Source organism: Cibotium barometz, chromosome 41 (assembly GCF_041138505.1).
Source record: "Cibotium barometz isolate CiBa-2024 chromosome 41, ASM4113850v1, whole genome shotgun sequence".
NCBI classification, from domain to species: domain Eukaryota; kingdom Viridiplantae; phylum Streptophyta; class Polypodiopsida; order Cyatheales; family Cibotiaceae; genus Cibotium; species Cibotium barometz.
In genome coordinates this window covers 23,297,348-23,319,323 of record NC_141086.1, presented here as the reverse complement: position 1 = coordinate 23,319,323, position 21,976 = coordinate 23,297,348, and the positions used below count along the sequence as shown (strand labels likewise).

The 21,976-nt window shown below is 43.1% G+C and overlaps 1 protein-coding gene across 2 annotated transcripts in view; it reads right to left on the bottom strand.

Moving 5' to 3' along the window:
• Window positions 1–4,502: 4,502 nt before the first annotated feature.
• The window catches only part of LOC147614789 (ATP synthase protein I-like protein), an 82,339-nt gene continuing 64,865 nt past the window's right edge, over window positions 4,503–21,976 (bottom strand). The window contains exons 9-10 of one of the 2 annotated variants that reach the window (XM_086780132.1): window positions 4,936–5,020; window positions 4,503–4,851 (exon numbers count right to left, since the gene is read on the bottom strand). In XM_086780132.1, the coding sequence (XP_086636258.1) occupies window positions 4,762–4,851; window positions 4,936–5,020 (175 nt within the window). In that variant the 3' untranslated portion in view covers window positions 4,503–4,761. The remainder of the gene's footprint in view (window positions 4,852–4,935; window positions 5,021–21,976) is intronic. The other variant, XM_086780133.1, reaches the window with a different exon arrangement.

Below are 21,976 nucleotides of genomic sequence, written 5' to 3'. Positions count from 1 at the left end.
GCTAAACACATGTAGCAAAGATTATTATGTGCTATGTAGCATGGATAATGTGCTTCATAGCACATGATTGGTGCAATATAGCTATATAGCACATTGTCTATGCTACATAGCATGTAATCTTTGCTACATCTATTGAACTGTTCTATATGGCATAGATAATGTGCTATATAGCATAGATTATGCACTATACAACATAGGCAATGTGCTGTATAACACAGATTGTGTGCCATGTAGCACAAATTATGCTATAGCGTAGTTAAACACATAGCTTGTGATAAATCGCACATAATGTTTGGTATATAGCATAGAAACTATGGTACATGGCACATACATTATGCGGTACATTGAGGTGAAGTGTGCTATGTAGCATGGATAATGTCTTGAAATGTGCAATGTAGTAAAGATTATGTGCTATGTAGCAAGATAATGTCCTTTATAGCACATATCTGTGCCATGGGCACATATTATGCTATATAGCACATAACCTATGTGTACCTATGTGCAGAGATTATGCTATATAGCACATAACCTATGATGTATAGCACAACTAAACACATGTAGCAAAGATTATAATGTGCTATGTAGCATGGATAATGTGCTTATAGCACATGATTTGTGCTATATAGCACATAATCTGTGCCTATAGCATATTGTCTATGCTACATAGCATGCAGTCTTTGCTACATGTGTTCAACTATGTTATATAGCATCATAGATAATGTGCTATATCGCGTAGGTAATGTGCCATACAAAATAGGCAATGTGCTATGTAGCACAATTTAGCACAAATTGTGTGCCATGTAGCACAAATTGTGCTATATAGCACACTATCTTTGCTATAGCATAGCTAAACACATAGCTTGTGACAAATAGCACATAATGTTTGGTATATAGCACATAATGTTTGGTATATAGCACATAAACTATGTTACATGGCACAAACATTGTGTGGTATGTTATGCATGAAGTTGTGTGCCATGTAGCAAAGATTATATGCTATGTAGCATGGATAATGTCCTTTATAGCACATAATCATTGCTATTTACCATAGATTATGCTATATAGCACATTACCTATACTATATAGCACCTATGCTATATAGCAAATTATCTGCAATATATATAGCACCATTAAAACCTATGTAGTAAAGTTTATGTGCTATACAACACATTTAAACCCATGTAGCAAAGATAATGTGCTACAAAGCACATAGTCTGTGTTGTACAGCATATACTGTATGCTATTTATAACCTTTAACAATAACCACATCACGTTTTTTTACTAAGTAAAATACAGCAGCTATAACACACACAGCACATGATCAAAGACAAACACTTATGCTGAATACATTTGACATGGATTATTTGCTATATAGCAGATGGTGTGTGCTTTTTAGCATATGGTGTGTGCTATGCACCACCGCTACCCAAATTTAGTATATGTGATATATAGCTAGTATATGTGCTATGTAACATGCTGCCTGTACAATGTTGCAAACTGTATATTATTCTATATAGCACACTTGGTGTGCTATGTAGCACACTGTATATGCTATATAGTTCACTCTATTTACTATATAGCAAATGGTGTTTGCTTTATAGCATCTGGTGTGTGTTATGCACCACATTGTAATGCTATATTCAGGCTATCCAAATTTAGTATATGTGCTATGTAACATGTTGCCTGTACCATGTAGCAAAATGTATATGCTATATAGCACACTTTATGTGCTATGTAGCACACTGTATATACTATATAGCTCACTCCATTTAATATATAGCAGACGGTCTGTGCTATGTAGCACACTGTATATACTATATAGCTCACTCTATTTATTATATAGCAGATAGTGTGTGCGTTATAGCATATGGTGTGTGCTATGTACCACATTGTAATGCTATATTCAGGCTATCCAAATTTAATATATGTGCTACGTAACATGTTGCATGTACCATGTAGCAAACTGTATATTGTATATAGCACACTTTATGTGCTATGTAGCACACTGTATATGCTATATAGCTCACTCTACTCTATTTGCTATATAGCATATGGTGTGTGCATGCACCACATTGTAATGCTGTATTCAGGCATCCAAATTTAGTATATGTGCTATGTAACTCGTTGCCTATACCATCATGTAACAAATTGTATATGCTATATAGCACACTTTTTGTGCTATGTAGCACACTATGTATGCTATATAGCTCACTCTATGTGCTATACATTGCATGTAGCACATTGAATGTGCTATATAGCACACTGTATGTGCTATGTAGTATACTATGCATAGAGCACATTGAATGTATAACATTGTATGTGCTATATATAGCTTATACATGTGCTATATAGCTCACTGTATATGTCATTAGCACACTGTATGTGCTATGTGGTATACTATGCATAGAGCACATTGAATGTATAACATTGTATGTGCTATATTCACTGCATGTGCTATATAGCACACTGAATATGCTATATAGCACACTGTATAAGCACAATAATTGTGGCACACTCTATATGCTATATACCACATTGAATATGCTATATAGCATAGTGAATATGTTATGTAGTACACTGTATAAGCACAATAATTGTGGTACACTGTATATGCAATATGGCACTGTGAATATACTTTATGGCACACTGTATAAGCACAATTATTGTGGCACACTATATATGCTATGTAGCACATTGTATAAGCACAATAATTATGGCACACTATATATGCTATATAGCCCACTTTATGTGATATATATATATATATATATAGCATACTAAATATGCTATATAGCACACTGTATGAGCACAATAGATGTGATATGCTATATAGCATACTGTTTGTGCTATGTAGAACATTTGCTATATAGCTCACTTTATATGCTGTATAGCACACTGTGTATCCTATATAGCACATTATATGTGCTATGTAGTACATTGAGCATATAAGCACATTGTGTATGCTATGTAGTACACTTGCATATGGCACATTTTATATAGCATTGTATGTGCTATGTAGTACATTGAGCATATAAGCACATTGTGTATGCTATGTAGTACACTTGCATATGGCACATTTTATATAGCATTGTATGTGCTATGTAATACATTGCGCATGTAGCACATTTTATATAGCATTGTATTTGCTATATAGCAGATATATGTGCTATCCATACAACATATTATGTTGTATAGTAGATTTACTACTAAGCAATAGCTGCTATGTGTGTGATACGAAACATATGGTATGTGATGCATAGTAGATTATTGTGCTCACAGCACACAATATAAACAATTCATGACTAAATAGTTCAAGTTTTCAAGAGATAGTAGCAAACAACGTATGAAAGCTATCTTACCTGGGACTTGTCAAGGAAATGCGTCAGGTGCTTCACATGTTCCTTCCTGGCAATTCAAAGATGGCAAATGTCCTTGTTTGGCGACACCCTTGTTTGCTTTGTCCAAAATGTGACGATGAGTTCCTTTAATTAAGAGCTCAATACATCATTGGGGGATTTCCTTTTGACTTGCTTCCATCTCCATCATTTGAAAACCTGTTAAGTGTTGAATATAAATTCCTAGGGTGTATGTTCAACACCCTTAAGGCTATAAGAATAGAAATATCAATACATCATTGCGGGATTTCCTTTTGCAAAGATCAAAAGACAACTTGCTTCCATCTCCATCATTTGAAAACCTGTTGAGTGTTGAATATAAATTCCTAGGGTGTATGTTCAACACCCTTAAGGCTATAAGAATAGAAATATCATTTTCATTCAATGCTATCGCTAACATGGTTTGTATGCATCTCTTTACAAAGAATTCAGTATCCGATTTGGGATTCTTCAGCTCTTGCAAGGAGCTCTTGAGTGCAAAAATAACTGGATAATTATCAACATATTGGTCCCCAAGACATGTTACAATACATTCATCATGCAACATAGCAATTTGCTTCTATGATTTCAGGCCTCTGTTACTTGCCACAACCACATGATAACTGGAAAATGTTATTTACTATCTTCTCTGTAACCTTTTTCTTCTTTGCATCAATGTGAAAAGTGTCATCACTATGTACTGATTTCTTTGGTTTCCTTTGCTCCCATTTCCTGGTAGCTTCATACTTCCTTATTATGACCTGTAATTCTGGACAAAGCACATTGCCTTCGATCGGGCCCTGATTGCAGCACTAAATATTACTACTGAGATCATTGCCAGGTTCCATATAAAGGTTGGGGAATTCCGGAGGCAGATTAAAGAGACGCCATTTTTATCTTTGCTTTTGTGCTTTTATAACACGTTCGGGACACTACTATTTTGGACACCTTTCATGCTTTCACCTACATACTTATGTGTGCAGACTGCAATAGATTAAATGTTGAAGAAGAGTTGGATGGCGTTTGCTCAAAACTACATGCCTAGGACAGGTGGTGGACATAAACTCGAATGGCTTATCTTTCTAATCTAAATGTTATTGAGGGCCCTCACAAATAAACCATGAGTACTTCAGCATTAAATACCCTCTTCTTAATTAAGGACAGATTATTGTTGGTGCTTACATCAGGATTCAGGATAAATGCTCCAGCAAATGAACAGCAAATATCAAAATGAAATCTGACTTCTTCAATGGAAGAACAAGCACAATATTAACTGTGGAACCCCAATATAGTGCTTTCAGTGAAGCAATCTCTGGCTTCAAATCATAACCCTCAACTCTTTACATTCTCCTCTCGAGTGGAAGCTTGCAAAACATCCCTGAATACTTCAACCACAGTTGCCGCTTTGTAGGTGAAAAATCCAACTAGTATAGGTATCATCTGTAAATGCAATAAGCTGTATTCTGGGGCTACAATCCTGCAAGCATGCCTTGATCAGAAAAGCCTCTTCTTCAAATAAAACCAAAGCATAATTATAAAGTAAGCATTATAGGTAAACCACCTTGCCAATTGTGCACATCACTCTAGTTTGCCACGACAAGAATGAAGCTTTCCAAAGCCGCCCCCTTAATTTTCTATTTGTAGACCTTTGTGGCAACACATTGTCAGCATATTCCATGAAAACCACACTTGTTTGATGCTTTTTCTGCCTCGTACAATCAACTCTCTATGAATTATAATAGCACACGAGTTTCCTCCCCACCCTATGCGTTCCCATATCATGTTAACATCTCCCCCCTCCTTATAGCATCTATTGGGGGCTGATGCTCCTCTCATGTTTCATGTTCCTTGTATTCCATGATGAGATTTGCATGGACAGTTTAGTATCGCTCCAGTGAGGAACTGATAACTATGGGAGGATCTTGGGCCTAAGGCTAGTCGTTGGGAAAAAAACTAGGAGATTAGGGTCATGACTGGGTATGCCAGAGTCTTCGGTGGTTTCTTTTGCACAAGGGCTCCAGATGGATTGCTTACCACCTTTTTTTTTTGTACAATTTAGATTCCCCCTCCTTCTGCCTCACCCAGCAGACACTAGCCGGATCATCTGGTCCGATCTCATAAGCCTGCATACTCATACCACATGGATTGGTCCCCCACTGGAGCTTTGAAGATGCAGTTTTATTGGTATTATTTCCTGAGGATCACAAGAGATGAGTCATCCAGAGGTCAGGATACCTCCAGAGACATGTAACATGCCATGAAGATCACGAAGATAGCGTAGATACGCATTTCATCTCACCACCTCAGAGTGGAGACATGGAGATCAGAGGGCATTGTCAGAGAGAATAGGATCTGTAGACTTTGCTCCACGGAGGTTGAGAAACAGGAGCATTATCTTCGCAGGTGTCCAGTATATTATCAGATCCAGGGGAGATTCCACAGCCACAATCTTGAATTTCCCTGACCAAAGATGCCTAGGTCTTTATTTGCTATAGCTCAGTAGACATAGAGACTCCCTTCTGAGAGAGAGCGGAGCTCAAATTTATCTCACAGCCAACCATCACCCGCTTCTAGGTGCATGATGACAGCACCGGTCAACAATACCAAGAGGGGGCCAGGCCCATTGACCCATCTGCCCAAATCCATGCAGAGAGTGATGTGGACATAGAGCAACTTTCCTAGCATAAGTTCGTCTGGTCTGTTCTCTCATGGGGTCCCAGATCCTCAACTTCTAACTGTCCACATCCGGGTTCTCGAAAAATATCCACGAGCATGCCAAATGGCACAAATTTTCAACCGTGGCTCAAACGGCGCTGAAGAGGCATGAAAATCGAATCATGCATGGAAAAATGTGTGGCAACCAACCCGGATCTTTCTTGTTGTGTTCAGATGCGATTCGGCATGGTAAATGGCAGAAATTTCCAACAATAGCCCGAACGGCGTCGCATGAAATTCGAATCATGCAAGGACAAATGTGTTGCAAGAACCTCGGATCTTTCTTGTTATGTTCAGATGCGATTCGGACTCATTTCAGATATGAAACTCTCTAATGGCGATTTTGCAATATCTTGCCACTACCTGGAGCACCTCAACCTTTTGGATTCATACTCGACCGCGCTTGTGAGCTTGAGCACACTCCACGCCCACGGGCTCTCGGTCCATGACCGCCCTCTACACGACAGCCATTTTCTGATCCCTCTAAAATGCCAGCCATCAGTCAACATACAATTACAAGCACATGGTCTTGCACACGATAGTTCCTTGCATCCCCGGCGGACCATGCCCAAGACAAGAAAATAGGTCACAAAACTACTAGTTTGTCTAACTCACAAACAACCATGAATGATGCAAATGCATGTACAACTTGGAGATTTCCCATTCACATATCAAGTACAAATACCTTTAGTCCTAAACATCTAAAAGAAATAGGTCCAATGTATGCCCAATCACATCAAAGACACACATAGGCCATCTGTGACATGTCCAACCCATGCTAAACACAACCACTGGTCAATGGTGGTAATGCACATTGGCCCAACCAGCCATCACCACAACTTGCCCGTATTGTCAAATAATGCCTACCAAAACAAACTAGTGGTTCTGGGATCCCGCCCAACTATGGATTTAGGCATTCCATGGTGTTTGAACACCTGTGAGAGAAACACTTTCACCAATATATCACGTGCATCTTGCACTGGATGCCACATGGCCATATCACCAGGTGCGGGACCTAGAGTGGTAATTGGCCCCTTGTGAGTCCCAGTCTGGGACGAGTCAGCCAGGGATCCGTTATAGAGTCCATGGTCAGGTCTCATACATGGTCATGGTCGTGGTCACGTGTGCACCCTTTGGAATGATGTAAAGGTGTACATGCACACGTGACCACCCTTTGGAATGATGTAAAGGTGTACAAGTCCTGTACATGGTCATGGTCAGATGTGCATGCCCTCTGCCCCTATAAAATCCCCACTTGCATCACATTCCACTACAAAAGGTTTCACTAGGTCTGGAATGACCAATACCAGTACTAAGCTTCTCCTTCAATAGGTTGAAGGCATATCTCTTGACGCTCACTCCATCTGAATACTACTTTCTTCTTGGTTAGATCATGCAATGGAGCGGCAATGGTGGCAAAGTTTCTAATGAACCTTCTATAATAGGAGCATAACCCGAGGAAATTGCGCACCTCATGTACGGATTTCAATTCTGGCCAATTCTTGATGGCCTCAAGCTTTGTTGGGTCCATCCGTACTCCTTCCTTAGACACACTGTGTCCAAGGTAATGTATGTCTTCTAAGAAAAACTCACTCTTCTTTCCATTGATGAACTTATGCTCTCGCAACTCCTGAAATACCTTAGCTAAATGCTTTTCATGTTCCTCTTCGGTCTTGGAAAATACAATGATGTCATCAAAGAAAGTGCCTGCATACTTTCGATGTGGTCTAAAGATCCGATCCATCATGTGGTTGAAGGTAGCCGGAGCATTTGTGAGTCCAAAAGGCATCACCAAATACTCATACAATCCAAAAGTGGTACGGAAGGCAATCTTGTGAATACCCTGTGGCTGGATCCTGTTGGGGTAAAGGCGTTATGCCCACCCTTATAGTGTGTACAAGCCCATAAGTTATAGTACATAGTACACTTAGTACTTTTAATGTACTAAGTGCACTATGTGTACTAGTGCAATATACATGTGTGATAGGGGAGTCACACACTCATACTTGATGAGTTGACTTATCCCCACAACTCTCTCTCTCTCTCCCTTGCTTCTCTGTGTATGTCTCCCATGAATGAACTCTAACCCTAATTGCTGTTTTCTCCCCATCAACAACTGGTATCAGAGCCCTTAGTGATCCCTCCCTCTTCCCTCTTCTCCTTCATAGCTGAACGAGCTGCTTGCTTTGCTGCTGTCATACTACAGCTGTGGCAGAGAGCGCTGAGCAGCTTGCATCAGGGTCACAGCATCCAGGCGGACAAGAAGTCAGTCGCAGCCAATCAAGCGAAGAGAGCTGTCGACTTCAGGCGTGTAGAAGGCGCACGGCGAAGCAAAGCGAAAGCCAGCCCAAGTCGCGTGTAGAGGCTAAGCAGCCAGGCGAACGTGACGTGGAGTTCTAGCGCAAGGCGAGCGAAGAGGCGGAAACAAAGGCGACGGTGTAAAACCACCGGGCGATGAATCATTCGCAGCCAAGCGTGCGAATGGGTCTATGAGTCAAGCGCACAGGCGGGCATGACGACTCGAGCAACCCCTTGTGATTGGGGAAGGCCAAGCTCGCTTTCTTGAAGAAGCTCACAGTAGCCTGGTCCTCCTCATCTTCTGCACTTCACAAGCCACGGCGTCCCTTGTGTAGTGCGCTTCCCCAATTCATGGCGTAGTCCCTCAAATATTCAGGCCAGGGAGGCGCTCGACAGCTGTATTCGTGCAAGAGAAGAAATAGAAGGCAGCAGCATATTCATCACGCCCCCCCTCCTGCAACAGAAATCAACCTGCAAATCAGAGAAATTCAGAATTTCATAGGTACTTGCCTTTATTTTTTTTGCGAATTTCTTATCAATTAAATCAATTGAGCAGGTACAGGTGCCCAATTGCTCAATTTTTGAGCAAAATTGGCAAAATTGGGTGACATTGGTCACAATCAGGATCAATTTGCAGGAAATTGATCACAATCAGGATCAATTTGCAGGAAATTGGATGTCGAAATTTGGGGCTTTTGATGTAATTGTGCAATTAAGCACTCATACATGCTGTATGATGTGAAAAATCTCACATTTGGGCAAAATTGCAGCAAATTGCAGTGCAAATCAAGGGGCTTTTGTGCCGATTTGGTTGATTTGCATGCAGGCAATCGCATTTGATGCTGTGGATAATGTGTTGATGCCTTACAAGCACTCAATGTGCCTGTAAATCAAGGGGCTTTCATGTATTGGATGTATATGTGGCCAGGGGGAAGCATCGTGAACACTCTGGATGCCTTTATGTGCGCCAATGTACCATGCATGATCAGAAATTGATCTCAAATCAAGGGGCTTTTCAAGTTCGTATGCTTGTTGAGCTTGGCAAAGCAGCAGGCAAGACATTTATGCCTTGAATCCTCAAAAATCAGCTTGCAGTCAAGGGGCTTTTGCCCAATTTCTGTTCGGGACTGTTGTATGCAGTGTTCGGGACTGTAAAAGTCTGATTTTCACTCATTTGGACAGCCAGGAGAGCATTTATTGCTATTGTACCTGTTGGTACAGATTTGGCACAGCTTTGTGCATGTTTTGGCATGGCTGTACACTGTTTTGAGTGATCAAAAGGTTCAAATTCAGCTGCTGAACTTGCCGGTACAGGTTTGGTACATCATTTGTGAGCAATTGGTACTGTTGTACAGTACTTTGGAAGGGCAAAAGAGCACATTTAAGGTGCTGTCCAAAATCTGCAGCAACCAGATTTTGGTGTTTCCATCACATAAAGTGGAAGAAAAGTTGCATTCTTGCTTCCGTAGTGGGAGATAAAGCTTGGGAGAAAAACTGTGAGCATTTTGTGTGCTTTGGGTGCAGTGTTTGCACATCTTGGGTGCAGTGTTTGCACATTTGCAGGGAGTCAGGCATTAAAGGTTGCATATTGCTATGGCAACCACAGGTGAGAGCTCTTCATTGCTTCACATCAAGAAGCTTGAAGGCTCGCATAATTATGATATTTGGCAAACCCAGTGCTACAATGTGTTGCTCCAGAAAAAGCAGCACAAGCCTATCAAAGAAAGGGGTGTAATGCCCGCTTCTCTTACTACTGAAGAGTGGGAAGATATGGATGAGCTGGCAAGATCTACTATCATGTTGTCTGTGTCAGACTCATTACTTTTCAGCATTCGTGAAGAGAAGACAGCTTGGGAAATGTGGCAGAGATTGCAGGACTTGTATGCCCAACAAAGTGCCTCAAGCAAAGTGTATTGGTTGAAGAAACTCATAGGTCTTCAGATGAAGGAAGGGGCATCTATGACAGCCCATCTAAATGAGTTTAATGGTATTGTCAGCCAGGTCATTAATCAAAAGTTGGCAATGGACGATGAGTTCAAAGCCACTTTTCTGTTATGCACTTTGCCAGAGAGTTGGGACACATTCAGGACAGCCACTAGCAATTCGCATGCTATGCTGTCATATGCAGATGTTGAGGGTGCTCTTCTTCAAGAAGAGATGAACAGGAAAAACAACTCTGTTGGAAAGTCCAATGCAATGAATGCACGTGGGAGATCCCAGCAAAGGGGGAAAAGCCAAGAAAGGGGAAGGAGCAAGTCTCGCTCTAAAAAGGATTTGGAATGCCATTATTGTGGCAAGAAGGGACACATCAAAAAACAATGCTACAAATGGAAAAATGATCAAAAAGAAAAGGGAAAAGGCCAAGACAAAGAGAAGGATGAAGCCAAAGATGTAAAGCCAAAGGGCAAAAGTGGAGTCAAGATCGAAGAAATCAATGTGTCACATGCAGGTGGCAATGAGGATGAGGTCCTCTTTACGTCTTCACTTGATGCCCATTCACTTCTTACAGGTGGTCATGGTATGCACTCATGGATCATTGATTCAGGTGCCTCCTTTCATGTCACAGGTTGCAGAGACTTGTTTGTCAGGTACACTCTGGCAATGAAGGAGTGGTTTATTTGGGTGATAACCATGCATGCAAGATTCTTGGCAGAGGTGATGTAAGGCTTGTATTTTCAGATGGCTCACAGCTTATGCTCCATGATGTCAGGCATGTGCCTGAGATCAAGAAGAATCTGCTTTCTACTGGACAGCTTGATGATGCTGATTATGTTACCACATTTGGTAGTGGAAAGTGGAAGATTAGTAAGGGCTCACTGGTTGTTGCCAGAGGCTCTAAGGTGGACACTCTTTACTTCATGCATGCAGGTGTTTGTTACCATGCTAATGTAAATGCAATCGAGCTGCCGGAAATTTCTATGTGGCATAGCCGGTTGGGACACATGAGTGTCAAAGGAATGGAGCAATTGTCTCGTTTGGGTTACTTGCCTTCTCTAAAGTTTTCAAGTTTTCAGTTTTGTGAGCATTGTATATATGGTAGGCAACTACAGTGCCCCCACAAGAAAGCTCTTGGACAGAAAGATGCTCAGTTAGAGCTTGTGCATACAGATGTATGTGAGATGCCTCAGCTTTCTTTGGGAGGGGCAAAATATTTTGTGTCTTTTATTGATGATGCCACACGCAAGGTGTGGGTCTATCCTCTTCGTTTGAAGAGTGATACATTCTCAGTGTTTCAGAAGTTTGTTGCTCATGTTGAGAATCAAACTGGCAAAACACTGAAGGCTTTGCGTTCCGACAATGGTGGAGAGTATATGTCCAAACAGTTTCAGGACTTTTGTGATGCTAAAGGCATCAAGAGGGAGCTCTCTACTCCTTATGATCCTCCACAAAACGGGACAGCAGAGAGGATGAACAGGACCATACAGGAGAAGGTCCGTTCTATGTTGTCACATGCTGCATTACCTCATGGTTTTTGGGCTGAAGCTGTTATGACAGCCGTTCACCTTATAAACAGGTCACCTAACACGAGGCTTGGTGGGAAAGTGCCAGAAGAAGTATGGACAGGGAAGCCTCCGTCATACAAGCACTTGAGAGTGTTTGGTTGCGTTGCGTACGTGCACATACGCAGGGAAATGCGCACCAAACTTGATCCTAAGTCTCACAAATGCATATTCCTAGGATATGGTGACAGAGGTGAAATGGGGTATAGACTTTGGGATCCCATAAATAGAAAGATCATACGCAGCAATGATGTCATTTTTGATGAAACATGCATGTATAAGGAGCCTGCAAGGCAACAGGAGCCTGGCAGAGTCATCTTTGATGATGATGGACATCATGGACAACAACAAAGGGCTGTAAATCAGCCATTACAGCAGGAAAACCAGCCCTTAAATGGTGTTGAAAATGGTCCAAATGGACAGCCAGAGATGGCAGAAGATAGGATATACCACAGTTGGAGGAGATACCGGGCATGATTTTTCAGCCTTATGGCATGGAACAGGAGCCACCAATGGGTGATATGCAGGCTGGACAGCAACCTGCAAATGATGGTCATTGGGTACGGAGGTCCACTAGACCCTCCAGAGCCCTTGACAGGTTTGTTCCAGGGGTTGACTACTTGATGCTCACTGACTGTGGGGAGCCCTCATGTTATAAGGAGGCTTTACAGAGGGCAGACAAGGCTCTTTGGGAGCGTGCCATGAAGTCAGAGATGGATTCTCTGCACAAAAATGGAACATGGAAGTTGGTGCCTTTGCCTACAGGCAAGAAGGTTTTGCCATGCAAGTGGGTTTACAGGCTCAAAGTTGCACCAGATGCAAAGCCAAGATACAAAGCGAGGTTAGTGGCTAAGGGCTTCAAGCAAGAATATGGTGTGGACTTTGATGAGATCTTCTCTCCAGTGGTCAAAATGACCACACTTAGAGCTGTGTTAGCTTTGGCTGCGCATGATGATCTGGACTTGATTCAGATGGATGTGAAGACTGCTTTTCTTCACGGTGATCTCCATGAGGAGATATATATGCAGCAGCCAGAGGGTTATGCAGTGAGTGGAAAGGAGAAGCTTGTATGCAAGCTGAAAAAGAGTCTTTATGGGCTCAAACAGGCACCAAGAGAATGGTATCATAAATTTGATACATTCATGAAATCTCAGAAATTCAGGAGAAGTGACATAGATCACTGCTTGTACACCAAGAAAGCTTTGGATGGCAGTCTCTTGATTCTCATTTTGTATGTTGATGATATGTTGATTGCCGAGAAATCTCGTAAAGAGATGGATGCCTTGAAGCAGAGGCTGCATCAAACCTTTGATATGAAGGATTTGGGTGATGCAAATCACATCTTGGGTATGCGGATACTTCGGGACAGAAATCAGCATGTGTTGTATTTGTCTCAGAAGGAATACATTGGCAAAGTCTTGCAGAGGTTCAATATGGACGGGGGGAAGAAGGCTAGTACTCCTTTGCCTCTATATGTGAAACTCAGTGCTATGGACAGCCCACAGTCAGATAGAGACAGGGCTGATATGGCCAAGATTCCGTATGCTTCAGCTTGTGGCAGTCTCGTGTATGCCATGGTTGCTACTAGGCCGGACATTGCATTTGCAGTGGGAGTGGTTTCTAGATACATGGCCAACCCTGGCAAGAAGCATTGGGAAGCAGTGAAAGGTGTCATGAGATACCTGAAGGGCACACAGGATTTGTGCATTTGCTTTGGCAAACAGGATGCATTAGTGCATGGTTACACGGATTCGGATTATGCCGGTCATCCAGATAACCGGAAGTCTACTACCGGTTATGTGTTTACATTCACAGGAGGTGCTGTGTCATGGATATCCAGGATGCAGAAGTGCACTGCCTTGTCTACTACAGAGGCCGAGTATATTGCAGCCACAGAGGCTTGCAAGGAGGCATTATGGCTATCTCGGTTAGTGGTTGATTTGGGCTATACAGGGGATATTCCATTGTTGCATTGTGACAGTCAGAGTGCCATCCAGTTGGCAAAGAACCCTGTCTTTCATGCAAAGACGAAGCATGTGGATGTGAAGTATCACTTCATCAGAGAGGTGATAGAGAACAAGCAAATTCAGCTTGTTAAGATTCATACAGATGACAACCCGGCTGATCTGTTGATGAAGAGTTTGCCTCCGGAGCGGTTTGCTCATTGCAGACACTTGATGGGCATTGGATGAGGCCAATTTCAGCCTTGATATGGCCTTGTATATTATCATGTACATGCTGATTTTTCTTTTCCTTTACTTAAGGGCACTTTGCCTTTAAGTGGGAGGTTGTTGGGGTAAAGGCGTTATGCCCACCCTTATAGTGTGTACAAGCCCATAAGTTATAGTACATAGTACACTTAGTACTTTTAATGTACTAAGTGCACTATGTGTACTAGTGCAATATACATGTGATAGGGGAGTCACACACTCATACTTGATGAGTTGACTTATCCCCACAACTCTCTCTCTCTCCCCCTTGCTTCTCTGTGTATGTCTCCCATGAATGAACTCTAACCCTAATTGCTGTTTTCTCCCCATCAACAGATCCAAATCTGATGATAGCCACTCTTCAAGTCAATCCGACTACAGAATGCCGCGCCTTCCAGCTGATCCAATACATCATCAACCCTCAATAGTATAGGAAACCAATTCTTGATTGTAATCTTGTTCAAGGCTCTGTAATCCACACAATGCAGAATGAGCCATCCTCCTGCTGCACTAGAAGCACCGGAGAACAGAAGGGTGAAGAACTAGGGATGCATGAAACAATTCTCACCGAGGTCCTTTTGCACCGCTCCAACCACAAAGAGTCTCAATTTCTCATGAAGTTTCGAGACCGAGGGATGCATGAAATAATTGGGATTGACAATAACTTCGTTGAAGTTTATCTGGCATTATTCACGGACTATTTGGAGGGCCAAGGCTATGCAACAGCCAAAGCTATGCAACTTCCATCAAGTTAAGTAGAAGGGGATGTCATGTGCATACCACATTTGGATGCCACATAGCCATATCTATATAGTAGGTGTAGGACCTAGAGTGGTAATTGGCCCTTGTGAGTCCCAGTCCAGGATGAGTCAGCCAAGGATCCACTTTAGAGTCCATGGTCAGGTGTACAAGTCGTGTACATGGTCATGGTCACATGTGCATGGGACACCAAATTTAGGTTTTAGGAACCTTTGTGCATGCATACATGTTGTATGTGGGCATGTAGGCAAAGGGACAACCCTATGGGCCAACCCATAAGGCCTTAGAATTTATGCTTTCCACGACTCATGCGTAATCCCTCCCCGTAATCCCCTTGCTAATCATTTGTTGTTGTGCTGATAACCTTGCTCGTCATGTGTGCTTGCACTCTTACCCTAGTCACACCTCAGCAAATCAGGCCTGCAAATCAACCCATATAGCTGCGAAATCATTATCCATGGCATACATGTATCGCATAACCGTCGGCATATGGTCTTCTTGAAAGTGCATCGACCCCTAAGTTCTTCTTTCCGGGGTGCATGCACAATCTGAAAATGGAACATGGATAAGAAATTTGCCATGCCCATATGCTTCTAGGAAAGCTTGGGTTGATATAAAACATATCTCAAACCTTGATGAATTAGTTTTAATAGTGAACTCAGAACCTAAAAGGTAGTGTTTCTTCACTGTAAGGGCACGGATCATGGCTAGATGCCCTTTATCATAAATGCCCAAGTGTCTCTCTGCATCATGTAGCTTGCGGTTTTCAAATGCAGCTGCAAGTCCCTCTTGAATTAGGACAGCCCCTCTGCAGTCCCCACCATGGAGAAAGGCCTCTCCAAGTCGAACACTATATGAGTATAGGCCCACAAATGATAGCACTCTTCAAACTATGAAGAGCATCATTTTCAGCTTTGCCCCATTTATACGCAGCCTTCTTCATGGTCAAAGCATGTATTGGAAGTGTGAGCAAAGTGCCATATAAAGATTCAAAAATATGAGCATAGGCCCAAGAAGCTCATATTTCCTGCACATTCGTAGGTGCTGGCCAATCCCTGATTGCCTGCATTTTAGTAGGATCCATTGGAACCCCTACCTTGGAAACAATATGACCCAAAAAATTGGATTTCCAATAAGAAAAAATCACTTTTCTTGCCCATTGAACGATGACTAAAGTGCCTCTTATGCTTGTCCTCATCTTCGGAGAGGACAAGAATATCATAAAAAAAGTCCCCCTGAACTTTCTATGTGTCATGGCCCTGTGAAAATGGAGCAGGACAAGTGTGGGCATGGTGGTTGCAGGGTCAGAATATTTTATGATTCACATGGGGGATGCCCGGACAGTGTTTAAGATGTGTGGACAACCCTAGGTGTGAAGGGGGAACATTAAAACATTAAGTTTGAATGTTTATTGAAGTTTGCCCCTAGGCCTTAGTGGCCCTAGGAACTTATTAAGTTGGGGCCCTAGGGATTAAATTGGGAAGGAGGTTTTCTCTCTCTTCTCTCTCTCTCTTCCCTTTTTGGGAATCGTGTAGTAAAAGGGGAGCTTTCCCTCATGCGCATGAAAAACTAGCGTGGAAAAGCACAGGAAGGGGAGGCGACTGCTGAAGATCAGTTGTGCTGCTGTTTTTCTGAGTGGAACCAGCCATACAGCACTGTACGGCCAGAGCTGGACACTCTCTCTCTCTCTCTCTCTCTCTTCTTTGTTGCTGGCGGCGCACAGAGCTGCTGCTGGAAACTCTGCGCAGAAGCTCTGTACAGGCTGTACAGCCTGTTTTCCAGCCCAAACCCTACTGTACGACTGCCGTACAGTGTACGGGCAGTCAGGTACAGCAAGTACAGGTGCAGGCGGCGCTTTTCTGGGTGCTGGACAGACCTGTGCAGACCTGTGTACTCTGATTCAGGCTGGTACAGAAGTGGACAGCAGGCTGTTTTTGCAAGTACAACGCCTGGCACGTATCCCGAGGCGGTACAGACGGGTACTGTGCTGATTTTCAGATCTGTACTTTACAAGGACAGCATAGGCGTGAGCATCAGGAGGAGGATACAGGCAAGTGCAAGCACACGTGTGAAGCAGGGTTGTGGATTCAAGTGCCTGCAGGCACAGATTAGTGCTGTTGTTTCTTCCAGAGTTGTTTCACGAGCTGAACTTGGTAAGCCTTGACTCTGTTCATCTATCTCTCTTTCTATTGCTTGATGTCTGCTACAGGTATGTGTTATCTGGCTCCTTGTGAGAGGAGGAGTATGGCAGATTGACAAGGGATTAAGACAGGGATTGAACAGCACATGTATGTTGAGCTGAGAAAATGTATCAAGCTCTTGAGTTATGCCAGATGTATGCCCATGGCTGGCCTGCTTTGTGAACTTGGCTGATCAGAGGGAGGCACAGTGTGCGTTGTTTGAAGACACAGATCTGTGTGCATAGATCCTCTGTGCTGAGAAGGATTTGTGGGCAGTCAGATTGGACTTACAGGTGTAAACTCTTGGCTGGTTTTTGTGTTGTACTCAGCCATACATATTATTTTAATTGAATAAAGAAATACCGCAAGGGGCGCCAAGCTTTGGGGCCAACAGGTGTCGCTGTGTTTTCAGATTTGGGCACTCTAGCCCCAATCTGTGTTTTGTACTTCATCTAGACTACAAGTGGACGGGTGATTGCTCCTACCGCACTCTGGTTTTCTATCAGAGGCCGGTTTCAAGGTTCCGTTGCCGGGACCAATCATCAACTTTCTGAAGGGGGTGAGCTCGTGGTTGCTTTGGAGAAAGTCATCGCTGAAAATTCAGCAACCATGTCTGATACAGAGGAAGAGTACTTCTATCAAGAAGAAGAAGAGCAAGAGACTTCTCCTGAAAGAGATGTATCTGAGGATATTTTTGCAGGAGAACAGGCTGCAGATGTTGAGCCTTATGAGGATGTAACACAGCCAGACGATGTGCATGGTAAAGAGGATGATGATGCTCGGTTCAAAGATCGCTTGGCTAGTGTTATGGATACTTTTATGCAGCTCACACAGAGTGAGAGATTTGCTGAATTTTTGAGATCTCGCTCAGAGCCCCGCACAGAGCCCCAGAAAAAGAAGAAGAAGGTTCGTTCGAAGAATCTTTCTCAAGGTCATAGTGGTACCACTCCACAGGATCCATCTCCTGCACAGTTTCCGAACATGCAGCATGCTTTTGGTGCTAACCCACAGAGTTCCTTCTATGGACAGCCACCTATTCCTCAGCAGAACATGCATCCAGGGTACTTTGGTGGTGGCTCAGTGTTTCAATCCATGACTGGGGGTTATCCTCAGGGAGGCATGGGTATGTATGGGCCTTTTGGAGCCAATTTTCAGCCTGGCATGCAAGGGAATATGTATGGTGGTATGCAGTCCGGTATGCAAGGAAATGTGTTTGGAAGCATGCAACCTGGGATGCAAGGCAATATGTTTGGTGGCATGCAGCCAGGTATGCATAGTGGAATGTATGGAAACATGGCTGGGATGTATGGTATGCCTGGTGTTGGAATGGGAAATGTTGACCCAATGATGGGTATGAATGTTGGGGGCAGCAATCTCACGAAACCACCTCCATATGATAATCTAACGCCTATGGGAAAGGCGAAGGATTACAAGGAAGGGGGAGCTGCAGTGAAGTTTGACACTTTCAGTGGGGCCAAGGATAAATTGAAGGCACTTACCTTTTTACAGCAGTTTGATGCTGCTTTTTCTGGTGGGAATTACACAGAGTCCTCAAAGGTGAGGAAAGCTGCCACTTTTCTCAAGGGCAATGCTTTGCAGTGGTGGTCTACTCTTCTTTTGCAGGGCATAGCACCCACCACATGGGTCCAATTCAAACAGGTTTTCTCTTCCGTATGGCTCACATCTACATTCGAGGTGGATGTTATGACCGCATGGCACAAGCTGGATGCTTCAAAGTGTGATAGTTTGGAGGATTATAACAAGAAGTTTTGGGAAGCTCTACTCCCAGTGACTTCTTATCGTGCCGTGCCATTATCTGAGCAGGTAGAGAAGTATTGTTGTGGGCTGCCCAAGGAGGTACGAGATTACTGTATAAAGACGAGTAACGAACATGTCACAGATGATTGAAAATGCTATGACAGCTAATGCGTTACTCACAAGTGGTTCATCTGGATTTAAAGGCAGTAAGAAATTGAGCAAGAAAGCTGAAAAATTTGGGCATGCTTCTCGTGATGCTAAAGGGTCTACAGAGACAAAGTTTAAGAAGTTGCCAATGCCCAAAAGGACTTCTGAGGAAAGACAGGCTTTGAGAGATGCTCAAAAGTGTTTTTACTGTACTGAAGAGGGGCATATGTCATTCAATTGTCCCAAAAGAACGTCCAAGAAGGACCCTGACAATAAAGGAGAGCCCAAGCCAAAGAAACCAAAGCCTTCTGCAGGCTTAGTTCCTGATCTTGTGGGGGAGCAGCTAAGTGGTGAAGCTACAGAGTTGTGCAGGGCATGGGGCAAAGTGAGAGATCAGAATGCTTTGATCTTCTTTGACACAGGTGCTAGAGCCAACTTCATTTCACCAGATTTGGCTGGCCGATTGGGGATTCGCGCAGAGGAGATGGGGCCGCTACATGAGGCAAATATGGCTTGTCCAGGGTATGCAGAACCCGTTACTCCTATCATTGGGAAGCTTCGGCTTCATTTGCAGGGTTATGTGGACAGTGAGGAATTTTTCATCATGCCTTTGGATGGCTGTGATGTTTTGTTGGGGATGCCATGGTGCCACAGGGTACATGCGGTGGTGGATACTTACAATAGGAAAATTACTCTGACTCATAGAGGGAAAGAGCATGTATTGGATGTAAAACTCAAAGGGGAACCTGTTCCTATTGTATCCGCTTCGGCGATTTCATCAGTAATGAAAAAGCATCTTTCCGCGTACTTGATTTATGTAAAGGATGCACAGGATGATGAGTCTAAGTCTAATTTGTCAATGTTAGGTAAGGACAGGGCTGATTTCTTAAGTGGGTTTCAAGATTGTTTTTCCGAGTCATTGCCAGGAGAATTACCTCCTGAGAGGCCAGAAGATCATGCTATAGATCTGATTCCTGGTAGTACTCCACCGAATAGACCGCCGTATCGTGTTAGTGCAGCCCAACAGGAGGAGATTATGAGTCAGGTGCAGGAGCTATTGAATAAGGGGTTGATACAGCCTAGCTCATCACCCTTTTGCTCACCTGTGCTCTTAGTGCAGAAGAAGGATGGTTCTTGGCGCATGTGTATTGATTACAGGGCGCTGAATAAGAATACCATCAAGAATCGATTCCCCATACCGAGGATCGATGACATCTTGGACCGCTTACAGGGCTCCACAGTTTTCAGTCGTATTGACTTGAAAAGCGGGTATCATCAGATACGCATTAGACCCGAGGATGTGCATAAGACAGCATTCCGAACCACATTTGGGTTGTATGAGTTCTTGGTTATGCCCTTTGGTTTGACAAATGCGCCTGCCACATTTAACAGAATGATGGACAGGATTTTCAGGCCTCATAGAGAGTTTGTGGGCACATTCTTTGATGATATGATTGTGCATTCACAAACTGAGGAAGAGCATAGAAGGCATTTGGCCATTGTGTTTGCAGAACTCAGAAACCATAGATTGGTGGTTAATGGCAAGAAGAGTGAGTTTTTCTTGCAGGAGATACATTTCTTGGGGCATATTGTGTCTGGTCATGGAGTTCGTATGGATCCAACCAAGGTAGAAGCAATACTTAATTGGCCAGCTTTGAGGACCGTGCATGATGTACGCAGCTTTCTAGGATTGTGTTCCTATTACAGGCGTTACATACGGCACTTTGCTGAAATTGCTTCGCCTCTTCATGCTTTGACGAAGAAAGCAACTCCGTTTCGATGGGCTGATCGGGAAATTACAGCATTCAAAAAGCTCAAAGAAAAGCTTACTTCGGACCCAGTATTGGTGTTACCGGACCTCCGAAAGGCTTTTGTTGTCCAGTGTGATGCATGTGGAAGTAGCATTGGTGCAGTTCTCATGCAAGAGGGACATGTGATAGCCTATGAGAGTAGAGTTTTGCAAGATGCCGAGAAGCATTTACAGGTGTATGAGAAAGAGATGTTGGCTGTAATTCACGCTCTTTCTACATGGAAACACTACTTGCTTGGGGCTGATTTTACTGTACAGACAGATCATCAGACCTTGCGTTATTTCCTCACGCAGACTAAGCTTTCAGAGAAGCATATGCGTTGGGCAAACTTTTTGTCAATGTTTCACTTCCAGATTGTGCATGTGGAAGGCAAAAAGAATGTAGTGGCAGATGCTTTGTCACGCAAGCCACAGGTCTCTGCAGTTTCACTTGCTTATCATCATGAGCTTGATGAAATGAAAGAGCAGTATGCCCATGATGAGGATTTTGAAAAGTTGTATGATCAGATGTCTGAGGGTCAGCGGCATGAGCATTACACTCTCAGAGATGGGTTTTTATTGATGCATGGCAGACTGTGTGTTACCAGGCCATTGCGACTCAAGGTTATGATTGAAAGTCATGCTCCACCGTATGCAGGTCATAGAGGTATTGACGCCACGGTCAAAGCAGTGGAGACTTTCTTTTATTGGCCAACCTTGAGAAGAGATGTTGATGCCTTTGTGAGGCAATGCATCGTATGTCAGAAGGTAAAGTTTGACCGTCAGAAGACACCAGGGTTATTACAGCCTTTACCTATTCCGGATAGACCTTGGGAGAGCATTGCCATGGATTTTGTATTTGATCTTCCACGGACACAAACGGGAAATGATGGCATCTGGACTATCATATGCAGGTTCAGTAAGCAGGCTCATTTCATTCCCGTGAGGAAGACAATTAAAGTGGATCATATGGTGAAGTTGTTCATGGCGAACATCTTCAAGTATCATGGCTTGCCTACGTCTATCATTAGTGACTGTGATCCACGGATGACGAGTTTGTTTTGGAGAGGGTTGTTTGACAACATGGGTACAACTCTCAAGTTTTCATCGTCATTTCATCCACAGACAGATGGTCAGTCATCAGAAGAGGCTAACTCTACAGTGTTGGATCTTCTCAAGTGTTATGTGTCAGAGCACAAGCAACAATGGGAAAAGTATCTTCCTTTGGTGGAGTTTGCATATAACA